A 21,090-nucleotide genomic window follows, 5' to 3' on the forward strand; every position below is an offset into this window, starting at 1 on the left:
CTAGCGATATGAATAGACCCAGCATGCTCTGACATAGATTGGTGGATCATGGGGTTTGTCTATCTGGAATAAATGATTGTGAACAAGTGTGGTTCAGACATAACGATGGGAAACTTCTGAAAATGGTTTTATTTGACTAGTCATGCAGCATGCGGTATTTTTGCTGGACTGGCTGAATGATGAACAAGTACTAGAGACATTTGAGCAGTTATCAAAGGCTAACAATCACTTTACATCATGCTAATGCCGAAGAAGTTGCATGCACCAAAGACTGCGGTGCAAGCAATCGCTCCTACGACAACCCTTTTAATACAGTCTTCATGTTTACTTTTTTCTCGCCCAAAGCGCCTGCAGCGTCAATGGCAGCGATATCCTCCGCAGACAAAGCTAACGCAGATTGTTGAGAAGCAGTTACAACAGTTGAACCAATTGAACCCACCTATATCACCTGCCGCGAGGTAGCCTTGCAGACGCGTCTTCTTTGAACTTGTGCTAGATAGGCTTCTGTCAATGGGAAACTCTAAGATACCACATATAGACTCACGTGACGACAACGGCCCCCTTGGCTTTGGTCCACGCCAGAAGGACTTGTTCAGTCGTTGCACCGAACTTCGCTGCGATTTCGTTCAACGGTTTGTCCAAAGGACCGCCGGGTAACTTTGTAATGGGGCTAGGGATGGTAATCAACACAAACAGTATATCAGAGAGCCTGAAGATAACTAACATCAACGCGCTGTAGGCCTCGATGATGATCCCATTCTCCGCAGCATATTCAAGGATGGGTTTCTGTCGTTGATAGACATATGGATGAAGGAGAATCTATGTCCAGTTATGAGGAAAAGTCTTGGACAATTTTGATGCTACACACCTGATTGACCGCAGGCTTGATTTTCGCAGATCCTAACAAAATCTCCATGTCTTGGACGCCAAAGTTGCTGATACCAATGCTCCTGTGGTCGCAAGTCAGACTACCATACGGCACTATCTCGTAAATCATTTACTTAGCAAGTCCGTCCTCCTTGACCTTTTCCATTTGTGCCCAACATGTTGGGATGTCAGGTACTGCCAGGCGCGGGGAATGGACCAGATAAAGATCAACATACGATACCCCAAGCTATTTAGCAGTAACTTAGTCATGAGAGCACTGACTCCAAGCTAGGACAGAACATACGCTGCTGACGCTGTTCTTGATAGAAGTTGGGATGTCAAGACCGTTTGTACCGGAGTACTTGGTTGTCACAAAGACGTCTGAACGAGCAAGTCCGCTTTCTTTCAAAGCAACGCCAGTCTCTCCTTCATTCCTGTAGGATTGCGCAGTGTCTACGGGATAAGATTGACGTTAACATAAGCTGCAGCTGTGAGGTGCCTGGACTCGCCGATATGGTTGTACCCATTTTCCAGAGCTTGTTCAACTTGGTCGACAGGTCCTTGGCCATTACCTAGCGTCCAAGTACCGAATCCGATACTTGGGATGTAATATCCTAACATATGAGCCACCTTGTCAACGCCGGTTCTGAGGCAATGAAACAAACACCCACCAGAATTCAGCTTGATCGACTCCCAAGGCATTGCGACGAATGATAGAGGGTCACTTGGGACAGCTGGAAAAACAGTGGGTTTATGTGGTGAATGGACGGCTGGCTATTCAAATTGGTGTCCCATGGACACACGTCTACCGTACACGCGAGGCCTAGCCTATGATATGAATAGACCCAACCTGCTGACACAGGAATTGATAGCATCATGTGGTTCGGATATTGAGTTCAGGAAGGAAGGATGGGAAACTTTGGAGGACGGTCCGACTGGAGTCCGGGATACATTGCTTCCGATTACCTCACTGGTGGACATGGTTCACTCCAGTGGAAGTTCTCATATTGACGTGCTTATTGCAATGAAGATAATTCCAAGTTTACTCATTCTCTAGGATAATTTGTCGGGAGTGGTAATAGATATGTTTATAGCGTTATTTGTATCCCACTGGTGTGAACACCGAAGCACATGTGACCCTATACCGTGAGGCACGATCTACGTTTCTTCAAATTCAAGAATCTCTCGCGACCAATACACACCCTCTCTCCACCAACGGCATCCTCCCATCTCGACCTCGCGCAGTGTTGGATACCTACTATGCAAGCAACGAACAAGTTTCCGTTGCTTGACGCCTTCAGCACACTGTATGTCCTCGTTTCCCGTCAAACTATGTGATAGCCGAAGTGTCACCAGCTTGGGCGGAAGTGGGGCACGACCCTCCGCCAGCCAACTCAGAAGACCCTGAAAGGATTTTCGTTGGAGCATGGCCTTATCTGCGATTCGACGTACCTGCATGGTGTCCACAGTATCAAGTGGTTCACTAGTATAGTCGAGGCCGAACTCAGAACTTGACTCGGAAAGGGTGATGATTTCTTCCTGTGGAGATAGCGACGCATGAACGAAATTACACAGTATGAAGGCAAATATCACACTGACGGGTGTGAGCGGTGGGGGCCCTGAGATAAGACCTAAGTCCAGGCGATGAAGATCCGGAAGATGCTTCGCGATGGCGGCGAGGTTATCTAAAGTGGGCAGAAAGTACTCGATTGCTAGTTTCCTGACTGGAACTGTGGAACGTGAGATGTCGCGCACGGTCGAGACCAGCTCGGTATGGATAGCATAATCTGGTTGATCGTCATCCGTAGTGACCATCATGAGCACGAGGCAAACACAATCGACCGGTCGTCCAGGCACGATGTATGAAAGTAGGTTTGGATAACCATCGTAAGACCGAAGGGAAGACAGGGGTGGCAACGGGTGCGGGGGCGTAATGTTTGCAGACCAGGGGAAAATCCTCAATGTCGCTAGGGCAGGTGTTGCTGCAAGGAATCTGAAGAAATGGTCGCGGCTCGGGGATGTAACAAATATGCTTAGATATGTGAGGTGGGGAAAGGGCGCCATGGACGAAAGGACCGCTAGTACAGTATGGGTGACAAGAAAATCGATAAGAGTAAGTTTTTGTAGATAGGTTGGGTTACAGAGCACAGAAACCAAGCGTTCTTCGATTGAACGAGGACCGAAGTTGTCTCCAGCGATTGCAAGTTCCTTTAGCTTCAGCGGGCGCTCCAAATGAGATGAAGGCGGGAAGAGGCATGAGATGAGTCTGAGGGTGTCCAGAGCAGGCAGGCATTCGATGATAATCCATTGTTGCCTTCCAAGATTCACGCGGACAAGTTCAAGAGAACGAAGATTACGACTGCACGTCAGAAACGGAAAGATGGCATCGACCGATCTCGAGGCCAAATTCTTCTCCTGCGAGCGCGCAAAGAAGAACATGCTGTTCCTGATCGCGGGTGCAGTCGAGACCGTCCAGTCCTGAACCATGTCCCAGAGTTCACCAGCACTTGGATCTGAATAGAAACTTGTAATTCGGGTAGCAGCACGCTCGAGCATCTTAGGAGCTTTGTTCGTTGAACGGCGGACCAGGTTCTGGTTCAAGGGGAGGACCGCCAGAGATGGCAGGGTGACATTGAGCGACTGAAATATCCTAGATCTCGAGGTATACCAGAATACGCGGGACACGCCGGACACTTGGAAAAGATCCCGTCGTCTGAGATAACTCCAGCAATGATCAAGAATTTCGGAAGGCAGCCTCAGAATCGGTGGGTTCTCCAAGTTGGAGTTAAGTTTGGAGTGCTCCGTATCGAAGTTGAACATCGACCAGCGATGATAAAATACAGGTATACCACGAAAGAGAGGGGCGGACTAGTTTGATGTAGGGAGTGGTTGCGAGCAAAGTTACCTTCGCAAGACCGGGAATTTCCCCGGGAATATTCGTTTGCGTTTGTGTATGTTTGCTTATAATTAACATTCGGTCGGCATCCGGGTAACAAGAACGCTAGCAGGACACCAGGAACTCCGAGACGAATTCGAACGTTGCATGTCAAGAGTCGACAATCACCGGTGAAGACATTGTATGCAAGAGGGAGACGGCCGTAGCCTGGTTCGCCTATGACCGGGTCACAATCGGAAAGTACTTAATCGTCCTTAGGTTTTTTCCGACAATTTGGGCTCAAGGTTCTGGGAGCATTGGTCGCCCTCGTTCTGGCAGGCGATGTTCTCTACACTAAAATACATCAAGGTTACGCTTGCCTCTTCCTCCAGGACCTCCCGGATATTGTCTATTCGGAAATCCTTTACCAGGAATCGAGTGAGAACAGGAATAGAGCACTCTTTGGGTCTGTGTGGACCCTAACAGGAAACGTATCACAGCAATCTCAGCAGTTTGCTGAATATATCAACTCCTACGGGCCCATCATCTTGCTTCGGGTCGGGCATAGCAAAGTCAAGGTCATCACTGGCAGACATCAGGTAAGACAGTTCTAATACTGGTTACCACGTGCTTTCATACTCACTTGCGCAGGAATCGAAGAGGTGGTCTGCCAGCGAACCGCCCTCGCATGGTTGCAGCAGGAGAAATCTTGTCTTGTGGGCTGCGCATAACCCTTGCACTCACAGGAGAGCATTTCTGGAGACTTGGCAAGTTGTGTTGATATTTTCGCTTGGCGAATTGTTTTGCTGAAGTCGTCTCATCCAGGGCAGTGCACACTCATTTTTGGGGGAAGGTTGTAGACTCATATGCGCCGATCCAGACGGACACCACCCGTGATGTCATCCTTGACATCCTTGAAAATCATCAAGGACATCAAGCAGCTGCAAATCGGTGTGTGACACTTCGTGACTTCTTCTATAACCACTTTAACGCATTCGACACAAGATATGCCGCCTCTGTCATCCTGCGGGTCACATATAGAAAGTCCACCCCCACCACCCGAGATCATCGTCATCCACAAAATGTTCAAGCACTTCCAGATGCTCATACGGCCTAGGGCGTGGACTCCCAGTTGTTTGTAGACGAGCGGCAAAGCCGGTCCTTCGTTTACTGGGTACCTTCTTGAGAACGTTTTCGCACGAAGAAATGGCCTATGGATTACTCCAGCTCAGACACGACTGCTGTGGCGATCATGTATGTCATCATGGCTTCCGCATGTTATCCTGAGGCGCAGGAGAAAGTGTAACAGCTACTGGATATCGTCGTTGGTCGTGAAAAAGGTATGCTGAAGCTCATATTAGTGAACAAATTTCAACTCTTGGATTGCTCACTGTGCTTCGGCCGATATCATTTATAATAATATACGTTTCCACTGCTCTGGCACGATCTTCTGATTCTTATGACTGCTCGAGCAAAAAAGCATCATATTGTTTCGTGATTCGCCAGTCTCATCCAAGCATCAGTTCGCTGACTTCCTTCTTGCTTCCATCCCCCAGTACTTCTCGACGCGTGCAACACCCGACCTTCCGAGCGCAGTGGCAAAAACGGAACTGACTTCACCTGAATCGATCGGGTCAACTCTTACGTTGTCAGGTTACCTACACAGACCCCTCGACACCCAATTTATCCACATCTGCATGGGCTAAAATTCGAAGTTCGAAACCTCATCGCGGAGCAGCCTCGTTGTAAACGAGACATGATGTTAAACGAGATCTCCTACATAGAAGGCAAGTACGTGCATGAGCTGTGGTAGTACATAACGCCAAGAAGTTGTGACATATTGTCTTTCGGGTATGCATATCCGGTCCTCATGCCGCTCCTTGCGTTGCAGATGCCATCAATGATTGATGAGAGGGCCGCAACATGATGCAGGACGCCACTGATCTTCTCCCGGCCGTTACAGTTTCCGAACCGGTCAAGGCACGGTGGTCCGATTTAGATCTAGCCATTGGTCGTAAGTTCGCACAACCACCAGGGCTTGTGGACAACAGGCCGATTCAGTATATGTTGGTGATCACCATCACCAATCTCTACTGAATGGCCTGCTGAGAGTGTCTCTTTGTCGGTGCGTTTATGTAATTAGGATGCTCAAACCTTGAGCTTGAGGTATGAGGCAGGAGTGGATTGAAGCATTTCTGACGTTCGACCAGCTCAACTACCTTTATATCCGCGGAAACGTCTGAATCCTTGTACTCGTCGTGGGCCGAACGAAGTATTACAGACTGGACAATAAACCTCACCACCCTCCTCGATTCCTACGCAGGCATCTCCTAAGAAGAATCTACATGCGCGGAACCGTCTGCAGGATGGAATGCCGTAAGTGAACTCAACTTGCTGCTGGATCTTTTCTCAAGGGGACTGCAAATTTGGTGCGCACAAAACGTTCATCTCCGCACATTGCCTTCTCGTATACTCTGTTTTAATACTTAATAGTAACAAAGCAAACCTGCATGAAGCTGCCGCAACTGCAAATCCAGGTGCTACAATACTTGGGCAGAAATTTCCAAAAAAAAAAATATCGTTATGCGGGCTCCAGTGAAAGAGTTGGATCCTGACGTCGTGAACAGAGGTAATGGTCGATTAATGATGAGCAGTCAATGACACAGCGAGTCCAATTGTGACCTACGGAAGCATTCATCACGATAAGTTGTAGATTGGATGAAGCGGTCGAAAAGCACATTAATCATGGAAGACTACTGGTATCCACGATTTGCTATTGTTTCGGGGCTATTGGGTAAGTCAAGCCTCGGGTACCTGTCTTATCAAATGAGAAATATGGCATTGATCTGGGGATGTCAAAGGATGGCAGGGAAGCTCCCAAGTTAAAAGCTATGAAAATTGACATGTGCACGAGCTGACAGGCTTGAATTGGCCCTTGATCAACCCTGGATGTCTCGATCTAACCGTTTGTATGCATTGCAGGCTACTCCTCGAAAATCGAGCTCTGCGGCAACTGTCATTTCGTGGCGTTTGCTAGGTAAAACAATGCCATAATGATATCTTCGGGCACCAGGAAGGTCTTACTCACAAACAACTTATGGACTTCAGCATGACTGGAAGATGGTGGGGGACATGGATAGGCGGAGAGAGGAGGAGGAGGAAAGATATTGTAATCAATACATCTATGTTAATCGCAGGCCGCCAATCGGCTATAGTTCGTGCTATACTTACATCCCCCCATACCACTACAATATTAATATCTCCCGAGGGCATCGCGTCTTAACTTGTAGCGGTATGCAAATACAGAAATTCTCTTTCGGTCTTAGACTTGAAAGTTTGAAGTTTGAAGATGCCATATGATAGCTATACCCCAGATCTAGGCAGTCTGACTATCTAGGAAAGTCTTGGGCGTGTCGTGGAGTGACAGAACGTATGTAGATGGCCTAGGGCTTCAGTCAAGGCCGGGCCGGGGCACCCTTTTCGTGAGCTAACGCGTATTCGGCAGACTACATCTCCGAGCTTACTAGTAGTAGTACGGCCCAGCTTATTCTTCAATGTAGTACCGGCAGTTCTTGGACAGAAATTGAAAATGAAGAGCTTTTCAGCATTATCTCTCGAGTTAGATGACTTGGTCGATGCGACCGGAGGCCTGCGGAATGCTTTACCAATTATTGATTAATGCTGTGCCAACAGGTGACGAAAGCTGGCTTGGAAAGGGATAGATCAAATTCTCTATAGTGCGGCATATGTAACGTTCCCTGCCTTCATGGACACTAGCGCGCTGCACTGCGCTTGCTCCTGCCAGTGAGAGCGGGAAAATGTAGTAATGGCGTTTCAGCATCTGCTCGAACATAGACAAACCCGTGTCTTTCGGGTTCAATAATATGCCGAGAAGGAAGGATCAAATATGCGCGTTTTTTTTCCTGTCAGTGGAAGTCACTCACCAGTGCACCATGTCTTGTGTCAATCCATGGCTGTCCTGTCCAGCGCTGCGCGCAGTAAATATTCGCACGGTGGTCGTATATAAGGTTGCCTTTATACTTATCCGATAGTGAAAGGTGTTTAGGTGGTTACAACAATTCACTAACTTGAGCTTGAACGGTTTTTATCATGTCTTTCCTTGACAAAGTCTTAGACTACGCAGAGCGACTCCCAGAGGGCATTGAAAGGACAAGAGATCAGATCATTGGTACGTTGAAATTACTCCTGAGGCCCAACCCTCATGATCATTATTACCCCAGGAATCATCAATCCTGATAGTGAGCACGACACGCGCATCATTTGGTTTTCACCGTATCTTATTTGGCTGGTCAGGACGTCACGATAAACCAGAGGAGAAACTAGACGATGAGATTCGAGCCCAGATCAATGCCAGTCATCGTTTTGATAGCTTCGCGGATCAGAGGTTGGACAATTCTATCAAATGGTATGTTTTCATCCATATGGCCAATTCGGATGTTCAGATACTTTTCAGGCATATTGATGGTCATGACTATATGTATGCATTGTCTGAGATACTCGACAGTGCAAAAGAATGTATCTTTATATTGGTATGTATCTTCAAGACTATTGCCATTGCTAGCTCGAGACCAATGCGCTGTCACAGGACTGGTGGCTCACACCCGAGTTATACCTTCGGTCAGTATTTGATTGACGGTTGTGGCGCGTGAATACCAGCTGAAGGTGTTTATGCCCAGACGACCACCCGCAGATCATCCGGAATGGAGACTCGACCGATTGCTTCAACGCAAGGCTCGACAAGGAGTAAGAATATATGTTGTTGTCTATAAAGAGGTACCGTTTTATCGAGGGTCATTCAATCCTTATTAAGCGCTTGCGCACAATTCAGGTCACTCAAACCATGTCCATGAACTCGAAGCACACAAAGGTCTGCATTTTTTCTTTTCGCGTTTACTCTTGAGGATATTTATTCTAAGTCATGCAGGCCGCGTTAGAGGCCTTACACCCCAACATCGCTTGTATGCGACACCCTGACCACATTGGAAGTAAAGGTAAGAACAAGTTGTGATCGACAACACATATACATAACCTTGAGTCGCAGATACCGTAGAATTCTGGTCTCACCACGAGAAGGTATGCACATTACCTTCTGTTTACTGTGAACCTCATACTTATTTCCAACAGCTTGTGGTTGTCGACAACCACCGTGGATGTGTTGGAGGACTTGACATTTGCTTTGGTCGCTGGGATACACACAATCACCCTCTTGCAGATGTACACCCGACAGATTGGTCACGCACTCTCTTTCCTGGACAGGATTATAACAACGCCCGTGTCCCTTGACTTTCAGAATGTTGACAATTATGTTAGCAATGCTGTTTCGATCATGGAAACACCCAGAATGCCATGGCATGATGTAAGTTTCAAGTCATTTTCAGCCCCTATACCACATTGTGTGACCCTTATTTGATATATCAGGTTCATATGACGATATGTGGTTCTGTTTGTTTAGATCTTTCTCAGCATTTCATTGAGAGATGGAACGAGGTGAAACGTAGGAAGGTACGTGGTCAAATGGTCTGATAGACGCTTAAAGTCTGATGTCAATACCACGTTCTCAAAGTACCGTAATGACGAGTAAGTCCAACATTTCAAACGAAATATACAATCTTACCACTCACTCCACAGCCGATTTGACTGGCTTGCACTTCCTCATAACGTGGCGCTTTCTCCAAACGAAGCTGTCGTCCGTACGTGGATGGTTGCTAGTAACCCTATTTGATACTAATCATTCAGGCCATCCCCATCGTGAGAAAATGGCATCAGATGGGTCGTCGTTTCAGAACACGCTTCCACCTCGAACAAGATGACGAAGTTGAGCCGCCTTATACTCCTCCCCCGCACGGAGCTTGCCGCGTGCAGGCCGTGCGGAGTGTTTGCGACTGGAGTCAGGGTGTGCTTACCGAACACAGCATTCAAAATGCTTGTACGTCCTCCCCATGCACAAGCTGCATGCTTTCTCTGAAACTTTGGTACAGACATTCAATTGATCAACGAGGCTAATCATTTCATCTATATTGGTAAGTTCTGATGCCTACTGGTTTATCCCGATGAAATATTTACGTTTGTGATTGATCTAAAGAAAAACCAATTCTTGTGAGTACGGAAGCAATGTACACGACCCTGTGATCTGATCCCCTTTGCTATATTTAGCATCTCCAACACACGCGAAGAAGGCCCTGTGAAGAACCAAATAGCAAAGGCACTTGTCGAGCGGATCATTAAAGCAGCCAAGGATGATCGAAAGTTCAAGGTCTGTGATGTCCTTTTCTGCTATTCGCTTGACCGTTGAGGGATAAAACTAGGTGATCGTTGGTTATACCCGAGCTCCCTGGCTTCGCCGGAGATGTCAAGAATGATAGTGCTCTGAAGATCATCATGCAGCACAGTACCGTACGATGAATCGTGGCGGTCATAGTATTAACGAAGAGATCCGAAAGCTGGTTTTGAGCCGTAAGTTATGGTCGTTGCGACGGTTATTTTTTTTGTTAACAATCGTTTTATCGGATATTAGGATGGACTACATTCGTTTCTACCACTTACGTTCCTATGACAGGATCAATGCTCCGCAGAGTAAGATATCTCTTTGATGATACTGCAGGTTATTCTCAACCGTGGCCATAACAGAAACGTTGATATCCCAAATGGAGGCAAACTCGGGGGTCTCATTCTACGAAGCCCAGGTCGCTCTTGCGCGGTCAATGGGAAGGTCCCCGCACCACTACGGGCGACGCTCCCAAGGAAATGTTATTCAAAGTACCTCAGCCTGCGCAGGAAGGAATGGTTTTGAGCGAGACCAAGATGAAGCCGGTGAAGGTATCTCTACCGGCCTCGTACGATGAAGCGTAGTGAACATTGTCAGGACATTCGAGAAAGGTTCAGATGACATCAGAGGCGACGAAGGATGTATCCGATACCGTATCGCAGCACAGACTGCTGGACCGAACACGCTGAGTGATGAGATTTGGTATGGTTCTGAGGCAGAGGAACGGGATGCGTATGTCTATTGTTGCATCTCACTGGTGCATACAGCTAATTTCATCGAAAAGATACGTATCGGAGCTTCTCTATATTCACACAAAGGTTATGATCGTGGACGATAGACGCGTCATCGTAAGTACTTCCAGAATTGGCCTGTATTTTTGGTGATTGACGATCCGGGCTAGTTGGGTTCTGCGAATTTGAATGACAGAAGTCAAAAGGTAAGTCGACTACTACTGAGCAGGTAATCTGACAACCCTCGACTTCTAGGGAGATGGCGATTCTGAAATCGCGCTTGTTGTCGAAGACGGTGACATGGTACGCTCGACGATGGACGGACATCCATACATGGCCGCACGCTTTGCTACTACTCTAGCGTCGCAAGCTCTTCCGAGGTGAGGATCACGCAAGACTTACTCGAATGTTGGTTCACTTATACACACAGAGCACCTTGGCCTTATCGAGCCTCAGAACGTCTTGCATTCCACTGAGAAGGTCACCTCGTTCATGCGATGTGCACCAGAGCCTAACGACAACGAGATCGGGATGCGGAAGACACTGCCGTAGCGGATCCGCTTGCAGACAGTACCCTGGAACTATGGAATCATACAGCAAGAGTAAATCGCGAGATTTTCACGGAGGTCTTCCGCCCTGTGCCCACCAACCTTGTTCGTTCCTGGTCTGCGTACGAGGCAAGCAATGATGCCTATGAGTTTCATCGGAACATGTCTGACGGTTACTATGCAGAGCTATTTGCCAAAGGTTAAGACTGGTCACGTTGTACCAGGAATACCGCTGCAACGTATCAAGGAACGCCTTTCTCAGGTCAGGGGTTCATTGGTCGAGTGCCCTCTGGTGGGTCCAGATGTTCTATGGGAGATTAGCGCTGACATGTCACCCCAGGATTTCTTGATCGATGACAAGGAGTTCGTTGAGGGTGTGGACTGGCTAGGATTGAATCCGACTCTTCCGATTTACATATGATCAAAGTGTCATCATAGGACTTGTATACTGTTATCTATGATTATGTATGGTTGTGAAGTTCTGAGTTCTGGACTATTCAAGTATACCATTTCAAACATCAAAACCGCGGCGAAGTGCATGGATGAACGCATGCGCTGGTCAGGAGGACACGGGAGAACATGAGGCTTTAATTTCAATGAATCGTGGGCAAGATTAATGCCCGAATCGCTTGAAGAGTTCAAGCTCCACTTGTGAAGAAGACTAAAGCAGCATATTCAAAATAAGGGTTGCTGTGGCAGAATTCGCCGCAGAACGGGGATAATAATAAGATCACAACAACTGGAATAGTCTCAGAAGCGCTTCCGACTCCATTGTGTTTCCCTTCCCAATTGACCCTTACTTTTCGCCGTCACTGCTCGTCGTACTCAACGATGAGTACAATGTCTGACTCTCAGCGGCAGAGTCTTTCACATCCATTTATTTCTCATCTCATCGCTCTCCTGTCAACTTATGAACTATGTCCTATGTCAACACCATCTCCACAATATAACGGGCCTGCAGATTGGCAAACAGACACCATCCTTCGCTCTCTAGGGGCGGTTTGCACGTAGAATGTACACTGCGGAAGAGACCCTGGCTTCAATCAAAGCTTCTGAGTGTTGGCAAACAAATGGGCCAGAGACAAAGAAAAGACGCAGTGTAGGCGACACTCCCATGTCCTCATCTTCATCTTCTCAGAAAGAGACCAACCCATCTTCTTCCCTCATGCAGTCCAGCACCAATGCCAATGCTTTTGCTATGTCTTCCAGTTCACCAGGATCAACTTCTTGTTTTCAGAACAACTCCTCAAACCTCACGCCTACTATAGAATCAGTTGATGTCGACATGCAGGACGCCGATAGCACGAATGCTGTAGCCAATAGCGATCGCACACCAGTCGCCAAACCACACTCCGCTCGTGCAGGTTCGATGTCCTTATCACTCGACGGACTTCCAAGTCATATTGATGCCGCGACACTCCTTCGGTCATTCTCAAACGGAAGCTCAAGCTCGGCACCTCCCACATCGCACATCGAACACATGGCCTGCCCAACGTGCGGGAAGGCTATCACCGACACTTTGATGATGAGCCGAATTAATAGCAGCAGCTTTGATGGCTCCCCCAACGGATCTCCTCTCGTCGTCCCCCCTGGTCCTCTTGCTGCTGCGGCATTCGAAAGCGGCATGAGCGCCGTCGAAGAACTAAGATTACTCAAGGCTCAGGTTCAAGATGTCGCTCGTGTTTGCAATGCTGTGGCCAGAGGTGACTTGTCCCAGAAAATTACGGTTCCTGTGCAGGGTGTGGTCATGGTTCAATTGAAGGACGTCATAAACACTATGGTACTCATCCAGAATCTTATCTCAGGATCTTACTCATGCATATCATCGTCAGGTCGACAAATTGGGACAATTTGCCAAAGAAGTCACTCGTGTCAGTCAAGAAGTCGGTACAGAAGGGTAAAGTGACCGCTAACCCAGATCTTAAACGATTTGCTCAGTCTTCCGTAGTAAACTCGGTGGACAAGCTCTCGTGTTGGATGTCGAAGGTACTTGGCGGGAATTGACTGGCGTCGTCAATAAACTAGCTGCCAATTTGACCAGTCAAGTCCGAAGCATCGCCAAGGTCACTAAAGCTGTCGCGCAGGGGGATTTGTCGAAACAGATTGATGTCGATGCTCGTGGCGAAATCCTCGATTTGAAAAATACCGTAAACGGAATGGTTATCCAGCTCCGTGCATTAGCCGCCGAAGTCACCCGAGTCACGTTAGAAGTCGGCTCTCAAGGCAAGTTGGGCGGTCAAGCGCACGTACCAGATGTTCAAGGTGTTTGGTTCGAGTTGGTTCGCAATGTATGCCCCTTATTGTGTCTTATCGGCAGTGGCCTAATCTGCGTCTTAAGGTTAATCGGATGTGTTCAAAGCTTGACGGACCAAGTGCGGTCTATTGCCAATGTCACAACAGCTGTTGCTAGGGGGGACTTGACACAGAAGATTGAGATCCAGGTCGAAGGCGAGATGTCAACATTGAAGGGCACTGTCAACTCCATGGTGGACCAGCTAAGCGCCTTCGCATCCGAAGTCACTCGTGTCGCGCTGGAAGTCGGTACGCAAGGTATATTGGGTGGTCAGGCTCGCGTAGAAGGTGTGCAGGGTACCTGGGCTGACTTGACACGCAATGTGAACGTGAGTTATATGAACAGTGTTCTGGTCTCGTCAGTGTTACTGATATGCCGTGGCACAGAAAATGGCTAGCAATCTGACTGACCAAGTACGATCGATCTCGGAGGTCACAAAAGCTGTCGCCTTGGGCGATCTAAGCAAAGTCGTCAACGTCGATGTGCAGGGAGAAATGCTAGATTTGAAGATGACTGTCAATTCTATGGTTGCCCAATTGTCTACGCTTGCCAATGAAGTTACTCGTGTGTCTTTGGAAGTCGGTACGGAAGGTATCTTGGGTGGGCAAGCGTATGTTCCCGACGTGCAGGGCATGTGGAAGGTAGGATGTGACGATGCGAAATGACATCATTTCTGACGTTCGCTACAGGTTCTTACAGATAACGTCAACCTCATGGCCATGAATTTGACCAACCAGGTGCGGTCGATCGCAGAAGTGACAAAGGCTGTTGCTGGTGGTGACTTGACGAAGAAGATCGAGGTCGACGTGCGCGGCGAGATCAAGGAGTTGAAGGAGACTGTCAACGGCATGACCGAGAGCTTGAGTCTCTTCGCCGATGAAGTCACCCGTGTCGCAAGAGAAGTCGGCACGGAGGGACGATTGGGAGGTCAGGCTCGTGTAACTAACGTCGGCGGTACATGGAAGGTGAGTACGTTGCACAGACCTGTGAATCAATACTTATCTCAAGTAGGACTTGACGGACAACGTGAACGTCATGGCTGCTAACGTAGGTCCATTCCATCTTTTACGCCCCTAACGCTGATTGTTCGGCATTCTAGTTGACCTTACAAGTCCGAACCATTGCTGTCGCGACCGTGAGTGTTGTTCACCGCGACCCAGTCCTTATGTTGAGTTTGTCATCAGACTGCTGTCGCTCGCGGAGACTTAACTCAACAAATCACTGGTGTCTCTGTATCCGGAGAGATGCTAAGCTTAGTCAACACTATCAACGACATGATTGCTCAATTGGCAATCTTCGCCAAGGAAGTCAAGAAGGTCGCATTCGAAGTCGGTACAGAGGGTAAATTGGGTGTCCAGGCTGAGGTGGGCAACGTCCAGGGTATCTGGCAAGAAATCACGTAAGTAAGGAACATGATCCGCGGAAATGGGTGTTGACATCGTTGTAGGATGTCCGTCAACACTATGGCCGGTAACCTGACCACGCAAGTGCGTGGTTTTGCCCAGATCTCGGCAGCTGCTATGGACGGAGATTTCACTCGTTTCATCACTGTTGAGGCCAGCGGAGAGATGGACTCTTTGAAAACACAGATCAATCAGATGGTATTCAATCTACGTGACAGCATCCAGAAAAATACCGCTGCGAGGGAGGCAGCTGAGCTGGCGAACAGGAGTAAATCTGAATTCTTAGCGAACATGTCGCACGAAATCAGGTAACGCTGTTCTTACTTCTCATCTCGACATTCTGTGCTCAATGTCTCATAGGACGCCCATGAACGGAATTATTGGCATGACGGAGCTTACTCTTGACTCTGATTTGAACCGATCGCAACGAGAGAGTTTACTCTTAGTGCACTCATTGGCTCGCTCGCTGCTCCTCATTATCGATGATATATTGGATATTTCGAAGAGTGAGAGTTTTTTTTCCCGATATCAATGCGTTAATCTGATTACATATTCTACAGTCGAGGCTGGTCGAATGACTATGGAAGCTGTCTCGTACTCCCTTCGTCAAACAGTTTTCGGCATACTCAAGACCCTTGTCGTCCGCGCCTCTCAAAACAACCTCGATCTTACATATGATGTCGACCCTGACATTCCTGATCAACTTATCGGCGACTCGCTACGACTTCGTCAAGTTATTACGAACTTGGTGGGTAACGCTATCAAGTTTACACCGTCCAAGGTCTCCCGCAAAGGCCACGTTGCACTTAGCACAAGGCTTCTGGCGCTGGACGACTCGAGTGTGACACTAGAGTTCTGCGTCACCGATACGGGGATCGGCATTGCCAAAGACAAATTGAATCTCATTTTCGACACGTTCTGTCAGGCAGATGGTTCGACAACGAGAGTGGGTCTATATCTCCATTTGTCGCAAGTAGCTGATCATCCCATAGGAGTATGGGGGAACCGGTCTAGGCCTCTCCATCTCCAAGCGCCTCGTTAACCTCATGCAAGGCAACATGTGGGTCGAGAGCGAGGTCTCGAAGGGAAGCAAGTTCTTCTTCACGATCACATCGCAGATTTCCCAAAGCACGCTGGAGACCACACTACAAAAGATGCAACCATTCCACAGGCGTGCTATTTTGTTTGTTGACACCCTCAACGACACCACTGGGGTTGTCCAAAGGATCCAGGAGCTCGGGCTGAGGCCATATGTTATTCACGATGTCAGTGAGGTGGCTGATAAGGAACGCTGTCCGCATATTGACACTATCGTCGTGGACTCGTTGAGCATGGTACGTTATTTAGGTGCCATATAAGTTCATGCTTACCTCATGTCTTCATCATAGACCGAGAGTATCAGGGAATATGAGCATCTTCGCTATATTCCCATTGTATTATTGGCGCCTTCGATGCCACGTCTGAATCGTGAGTATGCGAGGATGTGCTCTGGTGATATGGGGTTGACAGTAGTAGTTAAATGGTGCTTGGACAACAGCATCAGCTCGCAGGTTACGACTCCAGTCACAGCTCAAGATCTTGCTTCCGCCCTTATTTCCGCTCTGGAGTCGAATACTGTTTCACCTGTCTCGGCACCAAATGATGTTGTCTTTGACATCCTGCTTGCCGAGGATAACATGGTTAACCAGAAACTAGCAGTCAAGATCCTGGAGAAGTATGGCCACACAGTCGAGATCGCAGAGAATGGAAGTCTAGCTGTCGAAGCTTTCAAAGCACGGGTACAAGTGAGCAAGCCATTTGACATTATCTTGGTGAGTCATTTTTTACTCGATAACTCACCCACAATAATAATATCTCCCCAAGATGGATGTATCCATGCCTTTCATGGGAGGAATGGAAGCTACTGAGCTCATCCGAGCGTATGAGATGCACAAAGGACTCCTTCGGATTCCTATCATCGCCCTCACTGCTCACGCTAGTACGTTACAATCTCGAGGGTTAGGGATGGGGTACTTGCTGATCTTCTTTTTCAGTGATCGGTGATCGCGAGCGATGCCTGCAGGCAGGTATGGACGACCACATCACCAGTATGTGCCTCATTTACCCATGCCTCCGAGTCTCACGGATACTTGTTTCGCAGAGCCTCTTCGTCGCGGAGATCTCTTGAATTCGATCAACAAGCTTGCAGGGGAGCGCGCACAATTAGCCACGCAGCATCACCTCCTCCACAGACCACCTGCCCTCATGGCACCATGACTGATGTTTTTTTGTGTCATTTCATTGTTTCAGGTTTTGTATACCCTTGTATGATGTGGATTCCAGTCGATGCTTCTACTGACGTTTACGGCTTTCCAACGCTACCCCTGTCAGATTAATCTGTACGATAGCATGTTCGTGGCACTCAGAATCATTGTGTAATCTCATATTCGAACACCATGTATTTGGATTGGTTCATTATATATGCAATTGTCTTTCTCTCAATGATTCTGTCTGTTTAGTGCAGTCTAGGTTTGATTCTTATTATTTGTGCCTTGTCGACCGAAACGTTGTAACTTACATAAAGGTACCGATACCCACTTTAGCCAAGAATGACGCAACAAACAAATATATCCAAACTTTGACCAGTCTCCTAAAGACTAAAGTGACACTAGATCTACTTTCAACGTTCAACGTTTAACGACGAAAGCATTCGGCAAGACTAGCATGAAGTTGCTTCATCTGATACATACATTAATCCCCTTCTCTCACCATCGTTCCACTGTTGCGGACAACTTGACGCCAACAGAACCTGCAGCATACATCTATCGGCTGCCAGTGGAACTTCTACAACGAGTCTTCCTATTCATCGTTAACGACACGTCAGCCTGTCCCATTATCAACACATCAGAATATTGCACCATTTCGCTCGATGTTGCCAGCCCTCCCCTAGTACTTGCCAGAGTGTGCCATTTTTGGCGAGTCGTTGCATATTCAACGCCAGGAGTCTGGTCGCGCATCCAGGTCGTGCTCCCTGAAAAAGCTAAACAGAAACCATTTCTTCCATATTTCATTCAGTGTTGGCTTGATCGCTCCGGTGGGCTTCCCCTCACCCTTATAATCATCGACAAACACTGGTTCGATGGCCGCCGCAAATACCGTCGGATACCAGCGGCGGCAGGCTCTCAACTTCTCGATATCCTCTTTTCTGAAAGCCAGCGTTGGCAAACGGTGGTTCTATCATCCGTTGAAGACTGGCATCCTGATTTCAACACACCTCAGTTGAGAACCTTGGAGTGCCATCATTCAAATATCAGGAGATTCAATGCACCAAAGCTTTCCCGCTTATACATTGATGGCACCTTTTCTTGGACCGTTCCAATCGGACAGCCCACCCTTACCGGTCGCCGCGCCCCCCTTACTTGCAAAGATCTACGTCACATCCATATTCCGGCCGCTTCTGCGGTTGCTATCTGCCACACTATAGCCAGTTTCCCTAATCTGGAGACCATTGTGGTTGATGAACTTAAATCCTGCGGTTATGTTCCTGCCCCTATAAATAATTTGGTGATGCTCAAATCGATGACCATCCCCCTCTGCTCCGTCTTGCCAGATAACTACCGGCAAGAGCTTATCAAAATATTCGCTGTACTTCATCTTCCCATGTTGCGGAAATTGACTCTGTTGGGGTCGCCGGAGAAACCACAAGTTGATTGGCTTTTGGCGATGCTAGGAGTTGCATCTTTCCAGGTGCCGGTGGTAGAATTTCACATACCGCAGAACATGGTTCCGTCTGCAACACCGCTGAACAACACTTATGTGGAAAATATTGTACCGTTGCTTTCATTTGTGGGAGAGGTTATTTTTTGTGGGTAAGTGTTCTGCCATCTCGCCTCACGCACTTCATCATGTGAACTATACAGTATCGGAATTAGCTACGACAAGGAAAACCAAAGGCGCATTTATCGACGTAATATACGTACATGAAGTAATAAAATCTGTCGTGTCGGATGCGAACATGTGGACCTGAGATTACTCGCCTACGTCTCGAGAGGCGCCCACGGGACAACTCATTTTTGTCGACTTATAGGACTGTCTATTTTAAAAACTTTCAAGTTCGAGGCAGTGTACAAGGGGTGTTTGAGCTACATATCACGCATCTGCCAGACTATGACATTTGATATAGAGATGACGGAAACCAGAGAACAAACAGGTACGCATTGCAAACCTTGTATTCAATTTGTCTTACTTCGGACGACCCTCTTCGAGGCTAATTCTTCCTGTTTCAGCGATACCAACGAGCAACCGTGCCCGGGCCATAGCGGCGAATAATTTTACTAGTTAAATTGTTCGATAACAGTAGGTGTACTTATGCAGTGTTAAGAAAGGAGGGTGTGGTTATGCTGATCATCTGTCAAAGAAAGGTCCGCCCTAAAAGACTAAGGTTGGCACTCATGTTCAGAGTATGATAATACCGCAAGCAATGGAAACGATCAGGCCAAGTGCCCCAATAGCTGTCTTTATGCTCACAGCATCACCTGTCTTGGTGGTGAAAGGGCTACTGCCACTACTACTACTACCAGTAGCAGTAGAGCTCTTCGCAGCAGATGTCGAAGTAGAAGTCTGTCCACTGGGAAGCTGTAAATGTGAAACACTGTCAGGGCACCATAAAATCGAACCCGTGAAACCATCAACGAACAGTAAGAGATCCACCACAAGCTTCGTTCCAGCTGTCGATGGCGGAATCAGCGTCTGTCGAGGCAGATGGTTCGGCCGTAACAAGGCAATCCATGCATGTTTGAAGCTGGGTTCCGATGGTCGACACGCAAATGCAAGATAGACTGTTGTCGCAGTCCTGGGGTACGTCTAAGCAATGTCAAAAGCTCGAGTTATTTGGCGTGCTCACACTTATCGTATTGATGACTTGGCACGTGCTTTGGCATTGAGAAGGGAGGTCGCTCGTATTTACCTGACGGACGGCGAGGGCGTTGGGATGGACATTGCGCGCGACAGGAGGGGCTGGACGCGAAAGAGACGTGTTAGTTGACCAATAGATATCAGTGGGTCGAGATTTACCTTGCGCGACAGTGACAAGAGCCTGCCAGAGGAGGGGGGTAATCTGGACCATTGGTATCAAGCCGTGATACTGACAGCTTCGTACAGAAGAAAAAAGGATGGTCCAGGAACAACGAACGTGAGGTGTCTTTTAGCAAATTTCGGGAGCTGAGATGAACCAATGTCAACGTTCCCGTCTGTGATCAGACAGCGGTATCCAGGACAAGTGCGAGAGCCTAGAGGCTAGAGGTCGAGTACGAAGTCGCCCTTTCAGGAAGAGGGTCACGACCGATGACTCCCTGCACTGCCAACTTAACAAAATTTATCAGCTGGTGATTGATTGACCCTGGTGTAAATTTGCGTTGTTGTGTGCCTTAGAGCTCTTGTTCAACTCGAAGCTTCAAAGGCTTCATGTGTAGCTATAGCGGGAGCCTAGTTGCGGCAGTGTAAGACTCAAAGGGTGAATTTGGCATCTTTTTCGGTCATTGACTCGGTACTCATCGGATTGTGGTTGGCCATGTCCAGTCGATGCAAGTCGGATAGTATAAATCATACGAAGCGGTCACCGGCAATGATTGACAGGAGACTCAGGACCAGGTACTACCAGTAATTGCCATTATTTGTACGGTAGTACTGTCGGCTAACGCCGTGTGAGGCGGATGATATTTATGTAGCGCTCGGCGGGCGCTAGTTCCCGTTGATCGCCCCGTTCTTCGTAACGTTTGTCTTGACAATATCATGGTATACCGTGACTATACCCAGCAGGGTGATTTCGATATTTTATGGCGAACCGTGGTTTGATCAGAGTGTAAGTATGCTCATGAGTTATATCATTCATTTGATCGGCAGGTGATCATCGGCAACCGGAAAGCGTTTTCCATGCATTAAATGACAGACGGCATGTCTATTTTCCACAGAACCCTCTCCCACTACTTAATAGTACTTGTTGGGGACAGTTACACGCTCCCATAATGCGAACGCCTGGCATCAACTTTTAGCAAGCAAACATTGTGCAACCAAATTTTTGATAGCATGAAACTGATCGGCGCCAGTGAC

At 47.8% G+C, this 21,090-nt stretch overlaps 7 protein-coding genes across 7 annotated transcripts; 4 read left to right on the forward strand and 3 right to left on the reverse strand.

Moving 5' to 3' along the window:
- Positions 1-22: 22 nt before the first annotated feature.
- F5147DRAFT_753881 (NADP-dependent oxidoreductase domain-containing protein) lies at positions 23-1,772 on the reverse strand. The gene is made up of 9 exons (XM_041440263.1): positions 1,539-1,772; positions 1,377-1,481; positions 1,172-1,320; positions 1,002-1,114; positions 869-950; positions 725-819; positions 545-670; positions 440-492; positions 23-387 (listed from the first exon to the last, which is right to left on the reverse strand). Exons 1-9 carry the CDS (start codon positions 1,567-1,569, stop codon positions 293-295), a joined length of 849 nt encoding a protein of 282 aa, XP_041291471.1. The 5' UTR covers positions 1,570-1,772; the 3' UTR covers positions 23-292.
- A 121-nt stretch (positions 1,773-1,893) lies between these two features.
- Positions 1,894-3,754, reverse strand: F5147DRAFT_701254 (uncharacterized protein). Its single transcript, XM_041437720.1, has one exon. It carries the CDS (start codon positions 3,685-3,687, stop codon positions 2,026-2,028), a length of 1,662 nt encoding a protein of 553 aa, XP_041291472.1. The 5' UTR covers positions 3,688-3,754; the 3' UTR covers positions 1,894-2,025.
- Positions 3,755-4,251: 497 nt separating this feature from the next.
- F5147DRAFT_551663 (uncharacterized protein) lies at positions 4,252-4,802 on the forward strand (the record flags this gene model as incomplete). Its single annotated transcript, XM_041430417.1, has 4 exons — positions 4,252-4,349; positions 4,394-4,516; positions 4,568-4,693; positions 4,748-4,802. Coding segments are annotated over 4 exons (402 nt in total), but the record flags the coding sequence as incomplete, so codon positions are not given.
- A 3,000-nt stretch (positions 4,803-7,802) lies between these two features.
- Positions 7,803-11,792, forward strand: F5147DRAFT_701272 (uncharacterized protein). Its single transcript, XM_041437721.1, is given in 27 exon segments — positions 7,803-7,931; positions 7,984-8,001; positions 8,057-8,168; positions 8,217-8,292; positions 8,349-8,380; positions 8,440-8,536; positions 8,592-8,630; positions 8,688-8,754; positions 8,805-8,836; positions 8,888-9,037; positions 9,182-9,272; positions 9,346-9,449; positions 9,500-9,689; positions 9,742-9,787; positions 9,917-10,016; positions 10,091-10,124; positions 10,148-10,220; positions 10,278-10,336; positions 10,391-10,394; positions 10,414-10,579; positions 10,636-10,785; positions 11,015-11,062; positions 11,121-11,139; positions 11,190-11,258; positions 11,285-11,436; positions 11,492-11,599; positions 11,648-11,792. The coding sequence occupies 27 exon segments, from the start codon at positions 7,853-7,855 to the stop codon at positions 11,726-11,728; spliced, it is 2,196 nt and encodes a 731-aa protein (XP_041291474.1). The 5' UTR covers positions 7,803-7,852; the 3' UTR covers positions 11,729-11,792.
- Positions 11,793-12,745: 953 nt separating this feature from the next.
- F5147DRAFT_701285 (uncharacterized protein) lies at positions 12,746-17,598 on the forward strand. Its single transcript, XM_041437722.1, is given in 20 exon segments — positions 12,746-13,087; positions 13,140-13,204; positions 13,256-13,576; positions 13,667-13,928; positions 13,987-14,241; positions 14,290-14,565; positions 14,612-14,647; positions 14,700-14,735; positions 14,785-14,999; positions 15,048-15,311; positions 15,364-15,509; positions 15,564-15,949; positions 15,996-16,337; positions 16,392-16,470; positions 16,519-16,814; positions 16,867-16,981; positions 17,037-17,090; positions 17,144-17,259; positions 17,278-17,339; positions 17,351-17,598. 18 exon segments carry the CDS (start codon positions 12,788-12,790, stop codon positions 17,257-17,259), a joined length of 3,564 nt encoding a protein of 1,187 aa, XP_041291475.1. The 5' UTR covers positions 12,746-12,787; the 3' UTR covers positions 17,278-17,339; positions 17,351-17,598.
- Positions 17,599-17,662: 64 nt separating this feature from the next.
- On the forward strand, positions 17,663-18,924 carry F5147DRAFT_701294 (uncharacterized protein). The gene has a single exon (XM_041437723.1). It carries the CDS (start codon positions 17,707-17,709, stop codon positions 18,853-18,855), a length of 1,149 nt encoding a protein of 382 aa, XP_041291476.1. The 5' UTR covers positions 17,663-17,706; the 3' UTR covers positions 18,856-18,924.
- A 243-nt stretch (positions 18,925-19,167) lies between these two features.
- Positions 19,168-20,485, reverse strand: F5147DRAFT_701296 (uncharacterized protein). Its single transcript, XM_041437724.1, has 4 exons — positions 20,056-20,485; positions 19,886-19,998; positions 19,679-19,834; positions 19,168-19,617 (listed from the first exon to the last, which is right to left on the reverse strand). The coding sequence occupies exons 1-4, from the start codon at positions 20,105-20,107 to the stop codon at positions 19,438-19,440; spliced, it is 501 nt and encodes a 166-aa protein (XP_041291477.1). The 5' UTR covers positions 20,108-20,485; the 3' UTR covers positions 19,168-19,437.
- Between the last annotated feature and the right edge of the window lie 605 nt (positions 20,486-21,090).

Source organism: Suillus discolor (assembly GCF_016758755.1).
Source record: "Suillus discolor strain FC423 chromosome Unknown F5147scaffold_36, whole genome shotgun sequence".
NCBI lineage: Eukaryota > Fungi > Basidiomycota > Agaricomycetes > Boletales > Suillaceae > Suillus > Suillus discolor.